This window comes from Muscardinus avellanarius (assembly GCF_963383645.1).
Source record: "Muscardinus avellanarius genome assembly, chromosome: 19".
Classification (NCBI taxonomy): Eukaryota; Metazoa; Chordata; class Mammalia; order Rodentia; family Gliridae; genus Muscardinus; species Muscardinus avellanarius.
The window spans coordinates 12567488-12592817 of record NC_137805.1 but is presented as its reverse complement, the minus strand read 5'-3'; the positions used below and the strand labels follow the sequence as shown (position 1 = coordinate 12592817).

At 46.2% G+C, this 25330-nt stretch overlaps 2 protein-coding genes across 3 annotated transcripts in view; one reads left to right on the top strand and one right to left on the bottom strand.

The window, feature by feature from the left end:
* Nucleotides 1–2791: 2791 nt before the first annotated feature.
* On the bottom strand, nucleotides 2792–11924 carry PCNA (proliferating cell nuclear antigen; the record flags this gene model as incomplete). The annotated part of the gene is made up of 6 exons (XM_080716715.1): nucleotides 2792–2871; nucleotides 2957–3080; nucleotides 8193–8387; nucleotides 9930–9997; nucleotides 10112–10209; nucleotides 11704–11924. The coding sequence occupies 6 exons, from the start codon at nucleotides 11922–11924 to the stop codon at nucleotides 2792–2794; spliced, it is 786 nt and encodes a 261-aa protein (XP_080572841.1).
* A 9607-nt stretch (nucleotides 11925–21531) lies between these two features.
* The window catches only part of CDS2 (CDP-diacylglycerol synthase 2), a gene marked incomplete at its 5' end in the record, with an annotated part of 44869 nt that continues 41070 nt past the window's right edge, over nucleotides 21532–25330 (top strand). For both annotated transcript variants that reach the window (XM_080716124.1, XM_080716123.1), the window contains one exon: nucleotides 21532–21588. In XM_080716124.1, the coding sequence (XP_080572250.1) occupies nucleotides 21532–21588 (57 nt within the window). The remainder of the gene's footprint in view (nucleotides 21589–25330) is intronic.

Here is a 25330-nt window from a genome sequence, read left to right as displayed (position 1 = left end):
CACTAAGTTGCTGAGAGCCTAAGTAGCCGAGGCTGGTTTCGAACCTGTGCGATTCTCCTGGCTCAGCCTCCCAAGTGCAGGGATTTACAATCGTGGGCCACCACACCCACCATTGGCAAATTCTTATAATCCCTGAACTGTGACTAGTCTAGATCAAATACCTCCATCACCCCAATAAATTCCACCAAGTGCCTTTGCAGCCAGCCTTCCCCATCTGCTGCCACAGTAGGTAACGGATACTATTGAATATAGTGGCTTTAAAGCCAAATAAACTAGAACGAAGTCCGAGTACAAAACAGTCATTTAACCCACCAAACACAAAATACACTTAAAGCGCTGCGTGGTGGCACAAGCCTATAATCCCAGTACTTGGGAGGCTGAGACAGGATTGCAGGTTCAGGGAAAAACAATTGAGACTGGCTTTGAATCTGTGATCCTCCTGTCTCAGCCTTCCAAGCTGGGTATTACAGGGACCAGCACTCCTAGCGAAGACTATTTCATAATAAAAAGTAAGAGGGCTGGGAGGTGTAGCTGAGATAAAACATCCCTGGGCTCAATCGAAGTACCACAAAAAGCTGGGGAAAAAAGTATAATAAAGCAGTTCTCAATACAGCAATTTCTGAATTCTTCATAACTGCTTGGCCTTTTCACTTTCTTAGTTGGATCCAGCACCCATGGAATTTAAGACATCTTCATTCTTTAAAGGAGTGAAGTCCCAGGCCAGGCATGGTGACACACGCTTGTAATCCCAGCATTCAGGAGGCTGAGATCTGAGGGTCGCGGTTCGCAGACAGCCTCAACTATTTATTTATTTTGCGGGTCTGGGGATGGAACCCAGGGGCATTTGACCTCCAAGCTACACCCCCTACCCTAGTTTTTATTCTTTATTTTGAAACTGGGTCTCACTGAGTTGCAGAGGGCCTCACTGAGTAGCTGAGGCTGTCTGCAAACCACGATCCTCCAGGTCTCAGCCTCCCGAATGCTGGGATTACAAGCGTGCGCCACCACGCCCGGCTCAGCCTCAACTATTTAGTGAGGCCCTCTGCAACTCAAGTGAGACCCTGTTTCAAAATAAAGAATAAAAAACAGGGCAGGGGGTATAGCTCAGAGATTGAATGCCCTTGGGTTCTATCTACAGACCCGCAAAAAAAAAAAAAAAAAAAAAAAAAAGGAGTGAAGTCCCAGCGTGGTGGGGTGGTGCACACTTGTAATCCTAGTACTTGGAAGGCTGAGACAGGATTTCAGTTTTGAGGACCTCAACCTAGCTGAGCCCTATATTTATTCAAAATAAAACTAGGGCTGGGATTAGCTTGGAGGTAGAATGCCTCTGGGTCTAATCCCCAGTGTCACAGAACAAAACACTTAACCCCAGCAATTTAGTGATTCTCAGCAACCCAGTGAGACTGATTCAAAATAGAGAGCCGGGTTTGGTGGCACACTTGAAATACAGGGCTTGGGAGGATCACATGTTCGATGCCAGGCCTCAGGTATTTAGTAAGGCCTTCTGAAAATTAAGACTGTTTCAAAAATAAAAAAATAGGTCTGGGGGTGTAGCTCAGAGGTAGAATGTGCCTGCGTTCACTCCCTAGCGGCCCCCTCCTGAAAAAGCCTCAAACAAGGCTACTCATGCTGGAACAATTTTTGCAGGACCAAATTCCTTGGGCCCCATGGATTTACCACCAAAGCTTTCAACACTGTGATAAAAGGAAACATTGTGCCAGGCGTGGGGGCACACACTTGTAATCCCAGCATTTGGGAGGCTGAGACAGGAGGATCACAGTTGGGAGAACAGCCTCAGGTACTTAGTGAGGTTCTTTGCAACTCAATGAAACCATTTCAAAATAAAAAAAAAATAGGGCTGCTGGGGGTGTAGCTGAGGAGGTAGAATGTCCCTGGGTTCCATCCCTAGTAGCACACACACACACACACACACATTGCTGTTTTAATAATTATAACCTTAGAAGGCTCACACAACTTAGGGTACATTTAAGCTTCTGAAATGTATTTTAAGTTTTACTAAACAACGACAGTACGATACATAGGATTTGTCCTACTCTTCTCTGTTCATTACTTGAGCTCATTATAATACCAAAATAAACGACAAACTCCCCAATACAGGGACATTTATTGCACTTGCATTTTTTTTTGTGGTGGTACTGGCGATGGAACCCAGGGGCATTTTACCTCAAAGTGACATCCCGAGCCCAATTTTAGTCTTTTTATTTTTGAAACCGGGCCTGAGTTGCAAAGGGCCTAAGTAGCTGGGCTGCCCGACCCTCAGGTCTCCACTTCCCAAATGCTGGGATACAAGTGTGCGTTACGGCTCGTACTTACAATGTTTTGTTATTGCCACCTTCTACTCTAGAAAAGAAACACATTTCCATGAAAGGGCAGCTTTTTCTGAGGATTCAGTAAGGTAACTCTAACAAGTCCTGGTCCAAATGAAGGCACTGCCCCGTGACATTTGAAATTCAAAAAATTTTATTTAAATTGGAAAACAATTCTTAGAACTGCATTTATAGTCTGGTCCCCTTTGTTATAAAAATCACCAGAAGTATTTCTGAAAAGTAAGGCAGAAGGTATTTCTATGTTAACAAGCCCAGATTTGACTTTGGATTTTATTTTTTTAAGCAAACTGTAGAGAATGGAGGTAAAAATAGGTTATTTACATACAACAGTATCTACATATGTACTCAGAGTTTCAAATTTGGTGACAGAAAAGACTTTCGGTACACAACAGCATCTCAGAAGCACTTTTCAAAGAGCTTATTTTCTCAAATTTTAAGAATGCCTAAGATCCTTCTTCATCCTCAATCTTGGGAGCCAAATAGTACTTCAAATGTCCCATGTCAGCAATTTTATACTCGACAACTGTGGATGACAAGAAAACAGTTCATTATCGAGCACACACATAGTGCCTACAAAGCAAGGCGCAAATGGAAACTTATGATCTTACCAAGGGGCACATCTGCAGACATACTGAGTGTCACGGTAGGAGAGAGCGGAGTGGCTTTTGTAAAGAAGTTCAGGTATCTCAATGCAAAAGTTAGCTGAACCGGCTCATTCATCTCTATGGAAACCTTTAGGAGAAAACAAAACGATTCATCATATTGAGAAATACCAAGAAAGCTGTATATGAGAACCAACAACAAAACCTTTACTGGTCACTTGGAGGTGTTTTAATTCTGAAGACTGATAAAGCAAAAAGTATTCAACTTGTTTTTCTTACATGAACTGTACTACAGCCAACCACAATATGTGCTATGGGAAAGTTCTTTATGAAAATACTTTTTTTGGTGGCACTAGTGATGGAACCCAGAGGCATTCTACCTCTGAACTACATTCTCAGCCCTATTTTTTATTCTTTATTTTGAAACAAGGTCTCACTGAATGCAAAGGGCCTAAGTAGCTGAGGCTGGCTGTGAACCGGGTGATCCTTCTGTCTCGGCTGGGATTACAAAAATGAGCCACCACGCCTGGCTCGAAAATACATCTAACAAATAAATCAGCTACTAAATAAGGAAGGAATGAACTTGACAAATCCTAAGGACTTAATCCAGAAGATGACTAGTACTAATTTTTCTGTGTGTGGCACTGAGGATTGAATATAGTGGCTTTCTAACTCAGAGCCACACCCCCCCAGGCCTATTTTAATTTTGAAACAGGGTCTTGCTAGGTTGACAAGAATCTCTCACTACTTGCTGAGACTGTCCTTGTCTTCCTGTCTCAGCCTCCCAAATACTGGGATAACAGGCATGTACCACCATGCCCAGCTCTCCCTTTTAATTTATTTAGAAACAAAAGCCTCACCAAGTTGCCTCACCTTTATCCCGTTATCCTCCCGTCTCAGTCTCCAAAGAACTGGGAGTAGAGGTGTGTGCCACCATGCCCAACTTAAGAGAATGACTATTGTGACTGCTGGCATTAGGAAAAACATTCATATCCATATGCCTGTTACTAGGATACACCTTGATTATTATTCTAGCCTGGCCAGGCGTGGTGGCACACGCTTGTAATCCCCACATTCAGGAGGTGGAGACAGGAGGATTGCGGTTCTTAGGCCCTTTGCAACTCAGTGAGGCCTTGTTTCAACACAAAGAATAAAAAAATAGAGCTGGGGGTGCAGCTTGGATGTAGAATGCCCCGGGGTTCCATCCCCAGCATCACCAAAAACAAAACAAAACAAAACAAAACAAAATACCCCCCAAAACAGGATAAAGGTATATTGAATTACAGAGATGCAACCAGCAAAATCCACTCTGTAAAATTTAACAAATAACCCTGTTTCTACAACTAGGACTGCAGTGAAGCCAGGCATGGTGGCACACACATATAATTCCAGTACTTGGGAGGCTGAGATAAGAGGATCGCAGGTTCTAGGTCAATCTCAGCAATTTAGCAAGGCTTTCTATAAGTTTGTGAGATCTTGTTTCAAAGTAAAATAGGGTTAGAGATGAAGCCCAAAAGTAGATAGTCCCTGGGCTCAATCCTTAGCATTTCCCCCCAAAAAATCCTAACTTAGTTTATCTTTGGGTACTGGGGATTGAACCCAGATCCATTCTACCTTCAAGCTACACTTCCAGCTTGATTGTATTTCTTATTTTGAAATGGGGCATCACAAGCTTGCCGAGAACCTTGCCAAGCTGCTGACATTGGCTTTGAGCTTGGGATCCTCCTGTCTCAGCCTCCCAAATACTAGGATTACAAGCGTGTGCCACCATACTAAAATCTTAATCTAAACAATTTTATATAGCCGGGTGTGGTGGTGCACTTTTAATCCCAGCATTTGGGAGGCTGAGATAGGAGGATGGCTGTTCCCGACAGCCTCAACTATGTAGTGAGGCCCTATGCAACTCAATGAGACCCTGTTTCAAACCGAAGAATAAAAAATAGGCTGGGGGTGTAGTGTGGAGGTAGAATGCCCCTGGGTTCCACCCCCAATACTGGGGGGGGGGAGATTATAAAATAAACTTATAAACTAACTACCACGTCCAGTTTATACTTGAGATAATATGAAAATATTTATGGATGAAATGTTTGGGATTTGAAATGAGTGGAAGGAGAATGGAAATATAATTGAGACAGATACACATAAGAACCAGCCCCCCCATTCTTTTTTTATACACAAATTTTAATGTATTTATTCATTTAGTGGTACTGGGGATGTAACCTAGAGACATTCTACCTCCAAGCCCACCCCCAGCCCTATTTTACTCTTAATTTGAAACAGGGTTTCGAGGAGGGCCTCACTGGATTGCTAAGGCTGGCCACACACCTGTGATCTTCCTGTCTCAGCCTCCTAAATACTGGGATTATAAGCCTGCACCACTATGTCCAACTAAGGATTGGGCCCCCCCTCCCTCTCATTCATTCATTTATTTATTTTGTGGTACTGGGGATTGAATCCAGGGTATTCTACCTCCAAGCTACACCCCCGATCCTATTTTAATTCTTTATTTTGAAACAGGGTCTCATTAAGTAGCTGAGGCTGACCACAAACCTGTGATCCTCCTGTCTAAGCCTCCCAAGTATTGGAATGACAAGTGTGCACCATAAACTGAGTTTAAGATGGGCGTGGTGGCGCATGATTATAATCCCAGCATTTGGGAGGCCGAGACCCGAAAATGGCAGTTCGCGAACAGCCTCAGCTACTTAATGAGGCTCTTTGCAACTCAGTGAGACCCTGTTTCAAAATAAATAGGGCTGGGGGGCGGGGGGATGTAGCTGGGAGGTAGAATGCCCTTGGGTTCCATCCCCAGTACTGGAGAAAAACAACAAAACAAAAACTTGAGTTTAAATTTATACAGGAAATTGGGCATAGTGGTAAGTTTGTAATCCCAGCACTTGGAAGTCTGAGACAGGAGGATTGCAGGTTTGTGGCCAGTTTCAGCTACTTAGTGATGTTGTCTGCAACTTAATGAGACCCTGTTTCAAAATAAAGAATAAAAAGCCTGATGTGGTGGCGCATGCTTGTAATCCCAGCACTTGGGAGGCTGAGACAGGAGGATCATGAAGGTTTGAAGCCAGCCTTAGCTACTTAATGAGGGTCTCAGCAACTTAGCGAGACCCTGTTTCCAAATAAAATATATAAAAATAGGTCTGGGAGTATAGCCCAGAGGTAGAAATCCCCTGGGTTTTATCCCCAGTACCACACACAACTCACCCAGTGTACAGTAATATCTAAGATTTACCGCAAACGTTAAACATGCCAACTACTGCGCTAAGCACTTGCCTGAATATGTTAATATTTTTTTTTTTTTGGTGGTACTGGGATTCCTGGAAGCCCTTCTACCTCCGGGCTACACTCTCAGACCTATTTTTACATTTTTATTTGGAAACAGGGTCTCTTAAGCCAGCACGGCTGACTTCGAACCTGCACGATCCTGTCTCTGCCTCCCAAGTGCGGGGATGACAAGCGTGCGCCACCACGCCCAACCCCACGGTCCTATTTTTTATTCCTGATTTTGAAACAGGGAGGGCCTAAGTAGCTGAGGCTGTCCATGGTGAGTGATCCTCCAGTCTCAGCATCCTGAATGCTGGGACTGCAAGCATGCGCCACCACATCCAACTTACATTTTTCTTTTATTTGAAACGGTCTCAGCTGGGCATGGTGGCGCACGCTTGTAATCCCCACGCTGAGACAGGAGGATCGTGCGGGTTCGAAGTCAGCCTCAGCTACTTAGGCTTTCAGCAACTTAGTGAGACCCTGTTTCCAAAAAAAAAAAAAAAAAAAAAAAGTCTGGGAGTATAGCCTGGAGGTAGAAAGCCTCTGGGTTTCACCCCCAGTACCACGAAAGAAAGAAAGAAAGTCAGTCAGTCAGTCTCACTAAGTTGCTGAGTGCCTCATGAAGCTGCTGAGGCTGGCTACAAACACGAGATCCTCCTGTCTCTCTTCCCAAGTACTAGGATTATGAATGTACACTATCATGTCTGGCTAAAAGAGGGTTCTCTAGGTATTCCTTCAAATAATGAAGAGTTTAAATAAATATTTATAATGTTGTTCACTATTTAGCATTTAATGCAAATTTTCCTAGTTTCATGGAGCCTACTTTTAGTGTTAGTGAAGAAAGCATCCTCTTTGGCAGGCATGGTGGCACACACCTGTAACCTCTACTTGGGAGGCTAAGACAGGAGGATCAAAGGTTCTTGGCCAGCCTCAGCTTAGTGAGGGCCCTCTGCAACTTAGTGAAAAATAGGGCTGGGGGTATAGCTCAGAGGTAGAATGGCCCCGGGTTCTATCCTCAGTATCAAAGGGGGAGGGGAGCAAACGTCCTTATGTAAGCCCTACAGCCAGAGATGTGAGCTCAAGCATCAAACTTTGCTCAGCCTGCTTCTTCACCTCCAACAAGGCCAACGACTGGAGCTACAACACATATATAAACCACACAGAGCTCAGAAGGAGAATCTAACTCTGAGCACAGCCTTTGGTTGAGGCAGCCCCACCTCACTAATTTGCTAAAGGTTAGATACCTAGCTTCTCAGTCCTATCCTTACAAGCATGTTCAGGTTTAATCCACAAACTCATCTTCAGTTTGCAGAGAACCACTGAATTTGCATCCTTTCTCACAGATACAGCTCTAGAATAAATGGCATGCCAATTTCAACATTTTCACTTTTCACAAATTAGAATGTAATTTTGTAGTTTAATTTAGCAAGTAATGTAGTGCTAAACAGTAATGCCATCAGTTGTCTTCAGGGTGGTTCCTTTTTACTTTATAAGTATTTTTCTAGCCGGGCATGATAGCGCATGCTTGTAATCCTAGTACTTAGGAGGCCGAGATAGGAGGATCTGGGTTTGTGGCCAGCCCCAGCTACTTAGTAAGTGAGGCTCTCAGCAACTTAGTGAGAGCCTGTTTCAAAATAAAGAAAATTGGGCTGGGGGTGTAGCTCAGAGGCAGGATGCCCTGGGTTCAATTCCCAGCACCACTACCACCACCACCACCACCACCACCACCACCACACACACACACACACACACACACACACACACACACACACACACACACTCATTTTGTGGTACTGGGGTTTGAACCCAGGGGCATTGTACCGAGACAGACCCCCAGGCCTAGTTTATTCTTTGTGAAACAAGTCTCCCTTCAGTCTGTGATCCTCTGGCCTCAGCCTCCCACGTACTGGGATTAGAAGTGTGCATCACCACACCCAGCTAAAAAGTTTTACATTTTCCTACTTACAGCTTCTTCCTCTTTATCAACATTACTTGTCTGTGACAACTTAATATTTCCATTCCCCAGTTCTCCACTTGCAGAAAACTTCACTCCATCCTTTGCACAGGATATGACAACAGCATCTCCAATATGACTGAGGTCTCGGCAGATACGTGCAAATTCACCAGACGGCATCTTCACTACACAGCTGTACTCTTGTTCCTAGAAAACAATTTTGGAAAAGTTAGTATAGGAATGGGGCTCACCATAGGGCCCCTGCCTAGCATGTTTGAGGCTGTGGGTTTGATATCCAGCACTGCTAAAAAAAAATATTAATTGTTGGGCGTGGTGACACATTCTTGTAATTCCAGTACTTGGAGGCTGAGACAGGAGGTTCACACAGGTTCAAAGCCAGCCTCAGCTACTTAGTGAGACTGTTTCCAAATAAAATATAAAACAAGTCTGGAGTGTAGCCTGGAGGCAGAAAGCCCCTGGGTTCCATTCCCAGCACCCCCCCCCAACACACACACAAGAGAGAGAAAAATCAACTGCTGAAAATGTCTGAGTTGCAAAGGGCCTCACTAAGTAGCTGAGACTGGCCTCCAACTGCAGTCCTCCTGTCTCATCCTCCCAAATGCTAGGATTACAAGTGTGCCTGGCACTTTTTTGTGTGTATGGTATCAAGAGTTGAATCCAGGAGCATTCTACTTCCGAGCCACACCCCCAGCCCTATTTTAACTCTTTATTTTGAAACAGGGTCTTGCTAACTTGCAAAGGGCCTCACTAAGTAACTGAGGCTGGCCGCGAACCTCCTGTCTCAGCGTCTCAAATGCTGGGATTACAAGCACGTGTCACCAAGCCCGGCTTTTTATTTATTTGGAAACAGGGTCTCACTAGGTGACAGTCTGGCTTTGAACCTGTGATCTTCCTGTCTCAGCCTCCCAAGTACTGGGATTATAACACATGTGTACCACCATACCTGGTACATCTCTTTTTATTCTTAGAATGATATTGTTATTTAAAGGTAGGTTTGAAGAGCTATGTTAGAAACTTGAGATTTATAGCCAGACATGATGGTGCACACTTGTAATCCCAGTACTCAGGAGGCCAGAGGACTGGAGGTTCAAGTCAGCCTTGGCAGATTCGTGAGACTCTCAGGAACCCAGCAAGACCCTGTTTCCGAATAAAAAATGAAATCAGGCTGGGGGTGTAGCTTGGAGGTAGAATGCCTCTGGGTTTAATATCCAGTTTGAAAAACAAAAACCACACATACACAGATGCACGTGAGGCTAATGTAATTAACTACTTTGCAACAATGAATTCATTCAGTGATGAATTCTTAGACTATGGTAGCTTAATGAAATGATAAAATGTCATTCCAAGTACTAACTAGTACAGTTCCAGCTTTGGAACATGTACTAACAGATATTTTTCTCTCTTTTTTGGCAGTACTGGGGATGGAACCCAGGGGCATTCTATCTCCAGGCTACACCCTGAGCCCTATTTTTTATTATTTTGAAACAGGGTCTCACTGAGTTGCAAAGGGCCTCACTAAATAAGTAGTAGCTAAGGCTGTCTGTGAATCGCGATCCTCTTATCTCAGCCTCCCAAATGCTGGGATTGCAAGTGCGCGCCACCACGCCTGGCTTTAAGGGATATATTTCTAGAGACCAGTTCTGTTAGAAAGCAGGCTTTGTTAGTACAGTAACATGTTTTACATAACTATGAGTGTGTATAGTACTGCACACAGAAAACAACACTCACTGGAATTCCAAGCTGTTCAACATCTAAGTCCATTAACTTCATTTCATAGTCTGAAACTTTCTCTTGATCTACCAAAAGAAAATAAAGGATTGAAGCATGTATTCACAACTATGATGTATATTTCCACCACATTCTTCAACTTTAATACATTGCTTTTTAATTTTCTTTAACATATAACTTACTTGGTGCTTCAAATACTAGTGCCAAGGTGTCTGCGTTATCTTCAGCTCTTAATGTAATGATGTCTTCATTGCCGGCACATTTCAGTATTTTGGACATGCTAGAACACAGAAGACACAGGGTTCAAATAAACACCATCTGCTCAAAAACTAGATTTCTGGGCTGGGGATGTAGCTCAGCAACAGAGCAATTGCCTAATGTGTTAGGCAGTAGGTATGATCCCGGCGACAGCGTGTGCGCGCGCGTGCGCACGCACACACACACACACGGCCTAGATTTCTAAGGTGATTAGGAGTTTCCATTATTACACATCAGGTTAAAGATAAACATACTGTTAGAGGTGTATATGGGTCTAGCCATTTGGAATACAACCTGGCAGTTATACACTGTACCACCAGCTATTTCATTTGAGTATAATTAAAGGGTATTTTCAGAATTGCAGATTCCTTCAGTGAGGTGAGTAAATTATCAGTCTACAATAATCAATAATGTTCTAGAGCTGGATATGTTGTTCAGTTAGTAACAGCGCTTAGCATGAATTAAGATTCTGGGTTCAATTTTAGTACAGCAATAAACAAAACATAATTGTAGTGTGAGTAAAATTTTTTTTTTACATGTACTATATAGGTAATGGTTACAAAGTTAAGCCACTACCCTTGATATATATATTTTAAAAAATTCGGCAGTACAATACCAGGTACAGAACTCATTACCTCTTAGTCCCACACCCAGCCCAATCTTTTTTTTTTTTTTTTTTGGCAGTACTGGGGGTTGAACCCAGGGACATGACATCTCCAGCCTTAATTTTTATTCTTTTTTTTTTTTTGCGGTACTTGGGATGGAACCCAGGGGCATTCCCGGAGCCAGCCCTATTTTTTTATTCTTTATTTTGAAACAGGGCGTATCTGAGTTGCAAAGGGCCTCACTGTGTGGCGGAGGCTGTCTTCAAACTGTGATCCTCTTGTCTCATCCTCCAAAAACTTGAGATTACAAGCCTGCGCCGCCACGCCCGGTTTATTTTTTATTCTTTATTTTGAACAGGGTGTAAGCTGCAGAGGGCCTCGCTAAGTAGCTGAGGCTGGCTGCGAACCCGCGATCTCCCCGTCTTACTCTCCCAGGTACTGGATTACAGGCGTGGTCACCACACTCGCCCAAAAAGAAAAAAAAAAATTCCAGGATATTAAAATACACACCGCAATTCTGTGTAATGAAAAATCAGAAACCCACCGTCTCTTGGAAGGGTGACAGAGACACCTCCTCACTAGGGCGTTGTATGGCGGTTATGCCAAACAGGACTAAGGCTGGCCATCCAAGGCGGCTGGACTTAATAATCAAAAGTTCTAAAAAAGTCTCTTCCGCACACCGAGGGAAAGCCGGCCATTTTCCCGCCACCACACGCTTTGTGACTTTGGCGCGGAAAAGGCCGGTGAGCGCGGCTGCCAGCGCGGGCTTTTCGGGGCCGCGGGCTCCGCCCTCGACGTGGCGGGCCAATGAGAAGGCGCGGGCGGCCCGCGCCAGCCAATGAGGGCCCGGCTCGGCGGCGCTCCCGCCAAGAGCGCCCGCGGCGCGCCCGGCCCGCTCCCGCCCGGCTCACCTGGTGAGGTTCACGCCCATCGCCAGGTTGCGGTCGCAGCGGTAGGTGTCGAAGCCCTCGGAGCGCAGGGTGAGCTGCACCAAGGAGACGTGGGACGAGTCCATGCTCTGCAGGTTCACGCCGCCCGAGCTGATGTCCCAGCAGGCCTCGTTGATGAGGTCCTTGAGCGCCTCCAGCACCTTCTTCAGGATGGAGCCCTGGACCAGGCGCGCCTCGAACATGGTGGCGAAGTCGCAGCGACGCGGCGGTAAGGCTGGGAGCGGTGAGGCCTGGCCGGGAGGCTGCCCGAGGGTCAGTCGGCGGGCGAACGCGGCCGCGAGGGCGTGAGACGCGGACGACGACCGGCCCGCTGCGCCAGCAACCGTCTAATGCCGCCGCGTCGGCAAGCGCGCGCTCTCCGCCCCGGCGCCCCGCGTGTGCGTCATCACGCTGCCCCGCCCCAGCGCCCGTGGTTACGTCACCACGCTACCCCGCTCACAGGCGGCGCGAGAGATCCTAGGCCCAATTGGATCCTTGATCCGCGCAGAGCCCGCCCTCCCCGCGCAGCCATTGGAGGAGGCTGCGGAGGGGCGGGGCAGCCGCCAGGGCCCCGCGGAGGTCCACGCCGCGCATCTCCGCGTTCCCCTTTCCTGTGCCTCGTCCTAAACTTCAGGCCTGGAACCCGACCAGCTCCTCCATCGCGAAAAAGAACAGTCGTTTACTGTTGCTACAGAGTGCAGCACTCAGAATCCCCCCAAATAAAGACGTGTACAGTAATCGTGTAGTTATCTGAGCTCCTGGACACATCTTAGTCCTCCAACCTCATATAATCAATTGTTCACTGTGTACGTTGCTCTAAGCTTTTTTCTGCAAAAGTACAGGTTTTTTTTTTTTTTTTTTTGGTGGTATTAGGGATGGACCCTAGGGGCATTCTACCTCAAGGTACACCACCAGCCTTATTTTTTCTTTACTTTTTTTTTTTTTTTTTTTTTTTTTTTGCGATGCTGGAAATTGGACCCAGGGGCATTCTACCTCCGAGGTACATTTCCAGCCCTGTTTTTTATTCTTTATTCTGTTATTATTTTTCTATTTCTTGCAGTACTGGGGATGGAACCCAGGGGCATTCTACCTCCTAGCGACACCTCCAGCCTTATTTAAAAAGTTTGTTTTTTTTGAAACAGCCTCACTGAGTTGCAAAAGGCATTGCTAACTAGCTGAGGCTGGCTTCGAACTTGCACAATTCTTCTGTACTAGCCTCCCATATGCTGGGATTACAAGCGTGCGCCACCACGCCCGGCTCAGGCTTTTATTCTTTATTTTGAAACAGGGTCTCACTGAGTTGCAAAGAGCCTCACTAAGTAATTGAGGCTGTCCGCAAACCGCTATCCGTGATCCTCCTGTCTCAGCCTCCCAATGCTGGGATTACAAGTGTATGCAACCATGCCCGGCTCTTATTCTTTCTTTCTTTTTTATTTTTTATTATTATTCTCTTTCTTTCTTTTCTTTTCTTTCTTTCTTTGCAGCACTGGGGATTGAACCCAGGGGCATTCCACCTTGGAGCTACACCCCCTGCCCTATTTTTATTCTTTATTTTGAAATAGGGTCTCACTAAGTAGCTGAGGCTGGTGGTGAGCTGCTATCCGTGATCCTCCTTCTCAGCCTCCCAAATGCTGGGATTACAAGGGTGCACAACCACTCCCTACGGTCTCGAGGCACTAGGGATGGAACTTAGGGGCATTCTACCTCCCAGGTACACCCCCCTGCCCTATTTTTATTATTTTTATTTATTTATTTATTTTTTTTGCGGGTCTGGGGATGGAACCCAGGGGCATTTGACCTCCGAGCTACACCCCCTGCCCTATTTTATATTTTGAAACCGGGTCTCACTGAGTTGCAGAGGGCCTCACTAAGTAGCTGAGGCTGGCCGCGAACTGCAATCCTCCAGGTCTCAGCCTCCCGAATGCTGGGATTACAAGCGTGCGCCACCACGCCCGGCTTATTCTTTATTTTTGAAACAGGGTCTCACTGAGTTGCAAAGGACCTTACTAAGTAGCTGAGGCTGTTCACGAACCACGTTCCTCTGGTCTCAGCCTCCTGAATGCTGGGATTACAAGCATGCACCACCACGCCCTGCTTTATTCTTTCTTTTGAAGCTAGGTCTCACTAAGTTGCAGAGGCCTCAGTAAATTGCTGAGTCTGGCAGCAAACCTGCAATCCTCCTGTCGCATACACCCAGGACTGAGATTAAAAGCATAACTACACCGCAAGTAGTTTTAAAAATACCTTTAAAGCCAGGAGTGGTAGCCGGGCGTGGTGGCGCATGCTTGTAATCCCCGTGCTTGGGAAGCTGAGACAGGAGGATCGCGCAGGTTCAAAGCCAGCCCCAGGTACTTAGTGAGGCTCTCAGCAACTTAGTGAGACCCTGTTTCCAAATAAAATATAAAATAGGTCTGGGAGTATAGCCTGGAGGTAGAAAGCCTCTGGGTTCCACCCCCAGTACCACAAAAACTAAAAATAAATAATAAAATAAATCCAGGCGTGGTGGCGCACGTTTGTAATCCCCGCGCTTGGGAGGCTGAGACAGAAGGATCGCACAGGTTCAAAGCCAGCCTCAGCTACTTAGTGAGGCTCTCAGCAACTTAGTGAGACCCTGTTTCCAAATAAAATATAAAATAGGTCTGGGAGTATAGCCCGGAGGTAGAAAGCCTCTGGGTTCCACCCCCAGTACCACACACACAAAAAAACCCCAAAAACCTTTAGCCAGAGCCTGGCGTGGTGGCGCACGCTTGTAATCCCAGGTTGAGACAGGAAGATCGCACAGGTTCGAAACCAGCCTCAGGAATTTAGTGAGGCTCTCAGCAACTTAGTGAGACCCTGTTTCCAAATAAAGTATAAAATCTGGGAGTATAGCCTGGAGGTAGAAAAGCCCCATGGTTCCACCCCTAATACCACCAAAATAAACAAACAAACAAACAAACAAAAAAACCTTTACAAGTAGTAAGGTGGCACATGCTTATAATCCCAGTATTTGGGAGGCTGAGACAGGAGGATTGTGGTTCACAGACAGCCTCAGCTACTTAGTGAAGCCCTGTTTCAAAACAAAATAATAAAATAGGAGTAGGTTAGGTGTGTAGCTCAGAGGTAGAATGCCCTGGTTCCATCCCCAGTACCACAAAAATAGAGTATGTTTAATTATTTGCTATGCACTGTTTTTTACATTAGTGTCTTTCCAAAAGACGCATAAACTGGGTGTGGTGGTGCACACTTGTAATCCCAGTACCAGGAGGCTGAGACAAGAGACAGCAGGTTTGCAGCTGGCCTCAGCAACAGAGGCCCTCCATAACGTATGTAGTGAGACTGTCTCAAAAGAAACAATCAAATAGGACTGCGGATAGCTCAGGGGTGTTCTCTTCAATCCCTGGTACCACACAAATACATAAGAAGCATACATATATATATATATGTATGTATGTATGTATTTACTTATTTTGCGGGTATGGGGATGGAACCCAGGGGCATTTGACCTCTGAGGTACATCCCCTGCCCCCCCTTTTTTTTTATTCTTTATTTTGAAACAGGGTCTCACTAAGTTGCAGAGGGCCTCACTAAGAAGTAGCTGAGGCTGTCTGCAAACTGCCATCCTCCTGTCTCAGCCTCCCAAGTGCTGGGATTACAGGCACGCGCCACCACGCCCGGCTACAGTCCCTTATTTAACCTATCAATTTCCTGTTGTAATTGTAAACACCCTTGAGTATTTAGTTGCTTTTGGTGAGACCCAACAACTTCTTGAAGTAGTATTGTAAGTGGAAGAACATAAATATTTAGTTTTTGATTTGTTCCTTGTGGTAAGGGAGCTAGAATCCAGGAACATTCTACCTATGAGCTACACTCTTAGCACATTTTATTTTGAAACAGTTTCACTAAGTTGCAGAGGGCTTCACTGTGTTGCTGAGGCTTGCTGAGAACCTGCCATCTTGCTGTCTGAACCTCTCAGGTACTGAGATTATGGGCGCGTGCTACTGTGCATGACTTGGTTTAGAAATTATTTTATGAAATTATTTTATGCCAGGATTGGTGGTGCACACTTGTAATTCCTATACTTGGGAGGCTGAGACAGGAGGATTGCAAGTAGTGAGACTTTCATCAACCTAGTGAGACCTTGTTTCAAAACAAATTAAGTAGGGCTATGAGTGTAGCTCAGAGGTAGCTCCAGTACCACAGGGGGGAAAAATTATGCCAGGCGTGGTAGCGCACGCTTGTAATCCCAGCATTCGGGAGGCTGAGACAGGAGGATGGCAGTTTGCAGCCAGCCTCAGCTACTTAGTGAGGCCCTCTGCAACTTAGTGAGACCCGGTTTCAAAATAAAGAATAAAAAATAGGGCAGGGGATGTAGCTCAGAGGTCGAATGCCCTGGGTTCCATCCCAGTACTGCAAACTATAAACAGATAGACAGGTGAAGGCATTCTCACTCTTTATATTTGGAGTTTCCCACTTAGTTGCTGCTGTTGCTCCCACATAGCAACATGCTCTGTGTCCTCCAGTGCTGATGAAATGTTTCTCAGCAGTGCTACTTGGTCCTTTCTTTTTCTTTCTTTTCTTTTCTGTGGAACTGGAGATTAAACCCAGGGGCACTCTACCTCTAAGCTAAATCCTCCCTAATTTTTATTCCTTATTTGAAACAGGGTCTCACTAAGCTGCTGAGAGCCAGCTGAGGCTGGCTTCTAACCTCTACTACGGTCCTCCTGCCTCAGCCTCCCAAGCGCAGGGATTACCGTGTGCGCCACCAGCCCGGCTCCTTCGTCCTTTCAATGCTGGTCCTTTGTTCTTTGTGTGTGATCAACTACTCTTTTGCATACATTGCGATATCATGGAGGAACATCTGCTTCACTAATAACAAATTTATATTCTCTGCTACTCTTTTTTATTTTATTTATTTATTTATTTATTTTTTGGTGGTACTGGGGGTGGAACCCAGAGGCTTTCTACCTCCGGGCTATACTCCCAGACCTTTTGTATATTTTATTTGGAAACAGGATCTCACTAAGTTGCTGAGAGCCTCATTAAGTAGCTGAGGCTGGCTTCAAACCCGTGCGTTCCTCCTGTCTCAGCCTCCCAAGCGCGGGGATTACAAGCGTGCGCCACCACGCCCGGCATCTGCTACTCTTTTTTAGTGCTGTGGGCTTACAGAACAGTTTGGATTAATGCCGAGTCACAGTTAATCTGTTTGAAGCCCCCCTTTTTTCTTTTTTAGGGGTTCTGGGAAATGAACCCTGTGCCTCACAGAGGTCATGCCCTCCTTGCCACTGAGCTTTACCTCTAGCCCCTGAAAACATTTTACTTTATTTATTTATTGTGGCACTAGGGATTGAACTCAGAGGTGTTCTTCCTTCAAGCTACACCCCCCCAGCCTGATTTTATTTCTCATTTGGAAATGGGGGCTCGCTACATTGATGAGAGTTTCACTACTTGCCGAGGCTGTCCTTGAACTTGCAATCCTCCTGGTCTTAGCCTCCCAGGTACTGGGATTATAGGTGTTTACCACCAAGTCTGGCCTGATAACATTTTAATTAATTAATTAATTGTGGTACTGGGGATGAACTCAGGGACATCGTACTTTCGAGCTACACCTCCAGACCTATTTTTTAGTCATTTTATTTATATTTATTTATTTATTTATTTTTATTTTTATTTTTTTTGGTGGTACTGTGGTTCCTGGAAGCCCTTCTACCTCCGGGCTCCACTCCCAGACACCTATTTTGTATTTTTATTTGGAAACAGGGTCTCTTAAACCAGCGCACGCGCCTGGCTTCAAACCTGCGCGATCTTCCTGTCTCTGCCTCCCAAGCGCAGGGATTACAAGCGTGCGCCACCACGCCCGGCTTACTCATTTTATTTTTGAAACAGGGTCTCACTGAGTTGCAAAGGGCCGCGCTAAGTAGCTGAGGCTGTCCATGAACTATAATCCTCTGGTCTCAGCCTCCCAAATGCTAGGATTACAAGTGTGTATCACCATGCCTAGCTCTGAAAACATTTTAAATAACACCCAGTAACAAATAAACAAACAACAACAACAACAAAAGAAAACAACCTAGGCTGGGCATGGTGGCGAACCCATAGTGATATGTGTATCACTCTGCCTAGCCTGCAAACCTGTTTTTTAAAAAAATAGGGTTAACGCTGGGTGTGGTGGCACATGCTTATAATCCCAGTGCTTGGAAAGCTGAGACAGGAGGATCGCACAGGTTCGAAGCCAGCCTCAGCTCCTTAGTGAGGCTCTCAGCTACATGAGACCCTGTTTTCAAATAAAGTATAAAAAAGGTCTGTGAGTATAGCCCGGAGGTAGAAAAGCCCCTGGGTTTTACCCCCAGTACACACACACACACACACACACACACACACACACGTAGGGTAGGGGTATATCTTGAAGATAGAATGACTCTGGGTCCAGTCCTCAGCACCCACAATGAAAATAAATAAATTTTTTTAATAAAAAGGCTGAAGGCAAGCTGGGTGTGGTGGCGCACGTTTGTAATCTCAGTACTTGGGAGGCAGAGACAGGAGGATCACATGTTCATGGACAGCCTCAGCTACTTAGTGAGACTCTCTGCAACTTAGACCCTGTTTCAAAATAAAGAATAAAAATATCAAGCTGGGGGTGTAGCCTGGAGGTAGAATGCCCCTTGGCTCAATCTCCAGCAAAACACACACACACACACACACACACACACACACACACACACACACACCACACACTCATGGCTGAGGGCACAGTTTAGTGGTACAGTGCCTCTGGATGTAAGCTCCACTACCCAACCCATCCCCTCACAACACACAAAGAGCTGGACAGATGAGGCTTGGTGGCTAAACAACTCTGGGTTCAATTCTCAGTATAAAACAAACAAAAACATACCACCCAAGTACTGTGCAGTGGTATTCAACAGGAAACAAAGTTCGGAGTTCAGGACTCCTCCAAGTCTGTGTTACCATCCCTTTCAATTACTGTTGCAAGAATTTGGGAATTTTGGAAATGCAGTCTTACAGAAACCAGGAATATAGGCCTGGAGATGTGTGCACGCCTGTAATCTCAATGCTTCGGAGGGGAAGACAGAAGATTGAAGGTTTGAGGCCAGCCTCAGCAATTTAGGGAAACCCTTGGCATCTTAGCACGATCCTGCTTTAAAATAAAAAATAAGAAGCCATGCGTGGTGGCACACACTTGTAATCCCAGCATTCAGGAGGCTGAGACAGGAGGATCACAGTTCATAGACAACCTCACCTACTTAGGCCCTTTGCAACTCAGTGAGACCATTTCAAAATAAAGAGTAAAAAATAGGGCTGGGGGTGTAGCTCGGAAGGAGACAGGACTGGGCCTGGGTTCCATCCCTAGTACTGGAAAAAAAAAAAAAAAAGGGGGGCAGAGAGTGTATCTCAGAGGTAGGTAGAATGACCCAGAGTTCAATCCCTAGTATTAAAAACAAAAAAAGAATAAAGATAAATCAGGAATATGTAATGCCCTTTTCCCACTTCTTTTTTTAAGTCCCACAGCTGAGGTCAAAACCGCTCAGAGGAAATTGCAACTCTATGTGCAAACGTCTATCCTCTATCCGTAAATGTCCTACTGTGAGGTTACAATACGTTAAGATTGGAGAGCTTTTGTTTTGCACAGCTTACTAAGAAGCAAGTAGGAAGCACAGGGGGCAAAGCTGGAGCAACACAGTTACTGATGAATTCAGGTGGCATGTACATTGGGGTCAGAGTTTAGTCTTGGAAACATCTGTTCCAATTCTTGCTAGGCATTTTTTAGCCACTGATTCTTGGCCAAATGATTTTCTTTTTTTTTCTTTTGGTGGTACTGGGGTTCCTGGAAGCCCTTCTACCTCCGGGCTACACTCCCAGACCTATTTTATATTTTTATTTGGAAACCAGGTCTCTTAAGCCAGCGTGGCTGGCTTCGAACCTGCGCGATCCTCCTGTCTCTGCCTCCCAAGCGCGGGGATTACAAGCGTGCGCCACCACGCCTGGCCTGGCCAAATGATTTTCTAAGCTTTAAATTCATTCAATAATATTCTGTTATAAGTTTAAATTCATTCAACAAGTACTCAGGATGTGTCAGGTACATAAGGAATCCATAGTAAACAAGGTAGGCAGGATTCCTGTTCTCCAAAAAGGTTTTTCAACAATAGTGGAGCCCCTGTATGCTGTGGGCCCTGGGTTCAATTTTCACCCCAAAATAAGATAAAAACCTCCACATCTGTCTGCTTCCGGTGCCAGGCCCTGAGCTCTGCTATAGAAATGACCTGGCCTAACATGGACTGAAACCTTTGAAAACTTCAGAACTGTGAGCAAATAAGTCTTCCCTTTTTCTAAAAAAGCAACCTCTCCCAGAAACCAAGAACCTGAAACAGTAGATGACCTTATTTGTAAAATGAATATCGTATCTATTTCCAAGTGAACGTGGATTGAGTGAGATAAATGAACAAAAGCGATTACTCAACCAGGCGTGGGGAGGCCGCGACAGGAGGATCACGGAGTCCAAGCCAGCTCTGGCAATTTAACAAGGCCCTCTGCAATTTAGTAAGACCTTGTTTCAAAATTTGAAATAAGCTGGGCGTGGTGGTGCAAGGTTGTAATCCCAGTACTTGGGAGGCTGAGACAGGAGGATTGAAGTTCGCCGCCAGCGCCAGATATTTAGTGAGGCTCTGCAACTTAGTGAGACCCTGTTTCAACATAATTAACAATAGGTGGGGGGGAGCTCAGAAGTAAAATGCCCTTGGATTCAATACCCAATACTAAACAAACAAACAAACAAATAGGGGGTGTGGTGGCACACACAGGAGGCTGAGACACGAGGGTCGCGGTTTGTGGACAGCCTCAGCTACTTAGTGGGGCCCTCTGCAACTTAGTGAGACCCTGTTTCAAAATAAAGAATAAAAAAACAGGGGAGGGAGGTGTAGCTCGTAGGTAGAATATCCCTGGGTTCCACCCCCAGACCCACAAAATAAATGAGTGAATAAATAAATAAAATAAGAAATAAAATCGAGTTGGGGTATAATTTGGAGGTAGACTGTCTCGGGGTTTCATCCCCAGTACCAAAATAAATAAATAAATAAATAAATAAATAAATAAACCAATTGCTCAGTTTGGTGCCTAGCACACAATTTGCCCTAACTAGAGACCTTTTGGCAAAGCGACGCAGGCTTAAATTCGAGTTTCATTTCCTTATCACTGGATTCCCTTCTTTAATCTAATCAGGTCAGCGCGAAGGGCCTCACCAATTATGGTCTGAGAAAAGCCTCCTGATGGCGTTTGAGATAAAACCCTAGCTGTAAATTACTCACAGGGTAGATCCTCTGGAGGGCGCTTCTGCTCTTAGTAAATTACCTACAGAGCCCAGGACGCTCGGGCCGGACTTCCGCGGTCAGTCGGGGCTCCCATTGGCTAATCTCGCTCCGAATCGCACGCCTTTTCCCGCCCCCTCGTGCTGCTGTCCAATGCGCGCCACTCTGTCCGACTAGGCCCCGCCCCCGCCCCGCCCCTCGGCGTCTTCGCGCCATTGGCGGATCTCCCGGGCGGAGATGGCGGCGGTGCGCGTGCGCGCTCGCCCGGAGCCCAGCTTCCCGGAGGAGGAGCGAGCGGCCGGAGCTGCGGGAGGCCGGCGGGGCTGGGCTCGGGCGACGGGGCGGCCCTGGCGGCGCTGGGCGGGGCTGCGGGCCGGCGGCCGGGCTAGCGAGGGGCCTGCGAGCCGCCGACTGAGCGGCGGGCGGCCGAGGAAGGCGGACGCCGCGCTGAGCTCCCCGCCCCGGTGGCCGCGCCGCTCGCCCGCCGCGACTCCGCGCCCGGCTTTCCAGCATGACGGAGCTGAGGCAGCGGGCGGCCCGCGAGCCGGACTCGCCGCCCGAGGACAAGGTAGCGGGCGTCGCGGTGGGCGCGGCCGGGCCGCGGGGTCCTGGGGCCCGGCGAGCCTCGGCGGCCGCGCGCGACTCCGGGTCGGGCCGGGGATCGCAGCTGGGTGCAGAGCCGAGCTCGCGGGCTGGCCGGGGGCCCCGCATCCCGGGCCGCAGTTAAGGCCCCGCGACTTGAGGCTGCTTCCTCTTAATTAATAATAATAATTAATAATAATAGTAGTTGTTATTATTATTTGTAAAATCAAGACAAGGCCACAGGATGTGTCTCCTGGGAGATTTAAACCTCCTTTGGGAAGTGAAGCCCGCTGGCCTTGATCAGAGAGGCGTTTGGACTCCGGCGGTGAGCGAGCCCGTTAGTCGTCAGGTGTTGGAGGATCTCCTCCCAGATAGTGGGCTTGTTTCCTGCTCCAAGTGTGAGCGTGATGGGGTAGAAGAGGAAGGTGAGGAGGAGGCCATTTTGGCGGGGATGCAGCCCGTTGGAGGGGGTGAGGTGTAACGGGGAGGGTGGACTTCTCTGATGGAAGCGCCAGGTTTGTGTTGGGGAGTTGAGGAAGGTGGAGAGGGGTTGGGTTACCGTGGACATTGAGTGGCCACGTAAGATTTGGGATTCTTGGGTAGGATTTGTGCTTTTCTGGTTAGCAGTGGTCAGGAGCAGTGCGTTTGTTGTTGTTTTTACGGCGCTGTTGATGGAACCCAGGGCCTTACAAATGCTCTCCTTCTGAGCTACATCCCAGCCCAAGAGTGATGTATTTGGAAAATTGATCGCGCAGTGATGGCTAAATAGTGCGAGCCTGAACCAGAATGATAGAGACTGGTTAAGTTAGGGGCTGCCAAGGGGTCACTCGTTTCCTTAAATAATCAAGATTTCTCCTACCCATCTGAAAATTTCTTGCCCGTTTTGGGCGACTGGAGAATCTGTTATCACATTCTTACCCGATTAATGTTTGGCTAGAGCTGAGGATCATCTGTTCCCACCAATCCCTGTTGCCTTACTGCAGGCTCATGGCACCCACTCATGTAGCCTGTATTTATTTATCTATTTATTTTTGGTACTGGAGGCTGAACTCAAGGCCATTCTAATTCTGAGCTACACCCCAGCCCTATTTTATATTTGGTTTTTGAAACAAGGTCTTTCTAAGCTGCTGAAGGTCTTGCTAAATTGTTAAGCCTGGTCTGTATTATGAGATCTACTAGGTGCCGATCCTAGTACCTGGGATCTTCCTGTCTCAACCTCCCAGGTTCTGGGTAGGCATGCATCACCATACCTAGCAAGTCTGTACTTTTGATGATTGGGGGAAAGGTTGCTAAGGAGTCATCATAATTGGTCCACAGAGCAGTTTACTAGGATGAATGTTTTGGATGAAAAATAATGGGGCTTTTTAAACAATTTTCTGTTGTTCTCGACAGATCATTCAAGGAGAACTCTCCAAGTACACACATGCACATACATACACATGTTGTTGTTGTTGTTGTTGTTGTTGTTATTGTAGCGTTGGGGATTGAACCTTGGGCATTCTACCTCTGAGCTCCACCCCAGCCCTTTCCATTTCTTATTTGGAAGCATGGTCTTTCTAGGTTGAGAGCCTTACCACGTTGCTGAGGTTGGCTTTGAACCAGCAGTCCTGTCTCAGCAACCCACGTACTGGGGTTACAGACTGGGCCACCAAGGCCCAGCTTGTAGTCTTGTTTGAGGCGAAATCATGCTTGGTGTTAATGGGACTCTGTAGACCAAGGAAGTGTTAGGAGAAAGGCAGCTAGCTGATGGGCTGTGTTTTTGAAAAGATGTTCATAATAACCCTACATGGAAACAAAACACAAACAACCATGAGGTTATGAGGCAAAACAGTATTTTCTCTCCGCACCCCAACTCCTTGGATCCGTCTTGCAAAGATAAAGTGCCAGTTGATTCTTACTTTCACATCCATGTTTTAGGTAGGGAAGACATGAGGATCTGTCCAGCTAAAGGTGCAATAATAATTACAACTGCCCTTAAGCCCAGTGGAAGGATTCCTGGGGGGGAGAGGTCCAGCAGGTGCATATCGGTCCCTAAAAAGCAGCCGATGTGGTGGCTGTGCACACATTAATCTCAGCACACACACGTTAATCTCAGCAGGTAGAATGCCCTGGGGTTAATCCCCAGTACAAACAAAACAACAATAAGAAAACAACAAAATAAGGATGTCTTTTTAGGGAAATAAAGAGGTAGGACAGCTGGGCATGGTGGCGCAGGCCTGTATTTCTAGAACTCGAGGCTGAGACAGGAGGATTGTAGGTTCTAGGACAGCCTCAGCAAGTAGTGAAGCTCTCATCAACCTAGTGAGACCCTGTTTCAAAAAAAAAGATAGGCCTGGGGATGTAGCTTGGAGGTAGAATGCCCCTGGATTCAATCTCCAGTAAGAAAGAGGTAGAAGCTGGGCATGGTGGCGCACGCTTCTAATCCCAGTACTTGGGAAACGGGAGGATTCAGGTTCGTGGACAGCCTTAGCTACTTAGTGAAACCCTCTGCAACTTAGTGAGACCCTGTTTCAAAATAAAGAATAAAGAAATAGGGCTGGGGCCGGGCGTTGGTGGTGCACGCTTGTAATCCCAGCATTTGGGAGGCTGAGACCGGAGGATCAAGGTTTACAGACAGCCTCAGCTACTTAGGCCCTTTGCAACTCAGTGAGACCCGGTTTCAAAATAAAGAATAAAAAATAGGACTGGGGGTGTTGCTTGGAGGTAGAACGCCCTTTGGTTTAATCCCCAGCAACACACACACACACACACACACACACACACACACACACACACACACACACGGACAGATTTGATTGATTCCTCAAGGTGTTACAGTTTCTACTGTTGCTTTACCACCTTGGCAAAGCTTGTAAATAGACAATCACTATAGCATCAAAAGAATTTGGGGAATGTGTTTATTTATAAAAGGCAGGAGACATTTTGTTATATTTAGCATCCTAGAATGGGATTTTCAAAGCCATTGCTAATAAAAGAAATGTTCTCCTCTGGGATCTGTGCTTATAATTCTAAAGTCCTGCAGCACGGTAGTTGCCAAGCTAAGAAACTTGGAACTTAAGTTTTGGGAATGAGCCTCTTCCTGCCAAACTATGTTTCCTGTGGAGCTTAGGAAAGCAAAAGAATGAATTGTGACATCTTAAAACTTATTGGAAGCCAGGCGTGGTGGCTCATATTTGTAATCCCAGCATTTGGGAAGCTGAGACAGGAGGATCTGGGTTCCTGGCCAGCCTCAGCTATTTAGTGAGGCCCTTTGCAACTCAGTGAGACCCTGTTTCAAAATAAAGAATGAAAAAGTAGGTCTGGGGTGTAGCTTGGAGATAAAATGCCCCTGGGTTCCATCACCCTGTACTGCAAACAAAACAAAACAAACAACACCAAAAAACAAAAACTTATTGGATTGGCATTTGAGGAGATTTTGTTTTGGAAGTTAAAGGTTCTGGGGTTTCTGCTTTTTATTTAAATGCTGAAGTGTGATCAAACCAGTATGGGGAGGAGGTAAAGAGCATCACTTAGCAAGGGGAATTTGAGTTTTAACAGGGGCTTAGGTGCCAGCTAGATCCAGCTTGAGCTGGACCTCTGCTTCTTACCAGTTGGGTAACTTTGAGCAAATCTTTTAACTTGTAAAAGCCTCAGTTTGTCCATCCCTAAAATAAGAGTGACAAAATGCTTGTGCTTCATAGAACATTTGAGCTAGTCTTGAATGCTAAGCATGTTACTATCTAGGGCAG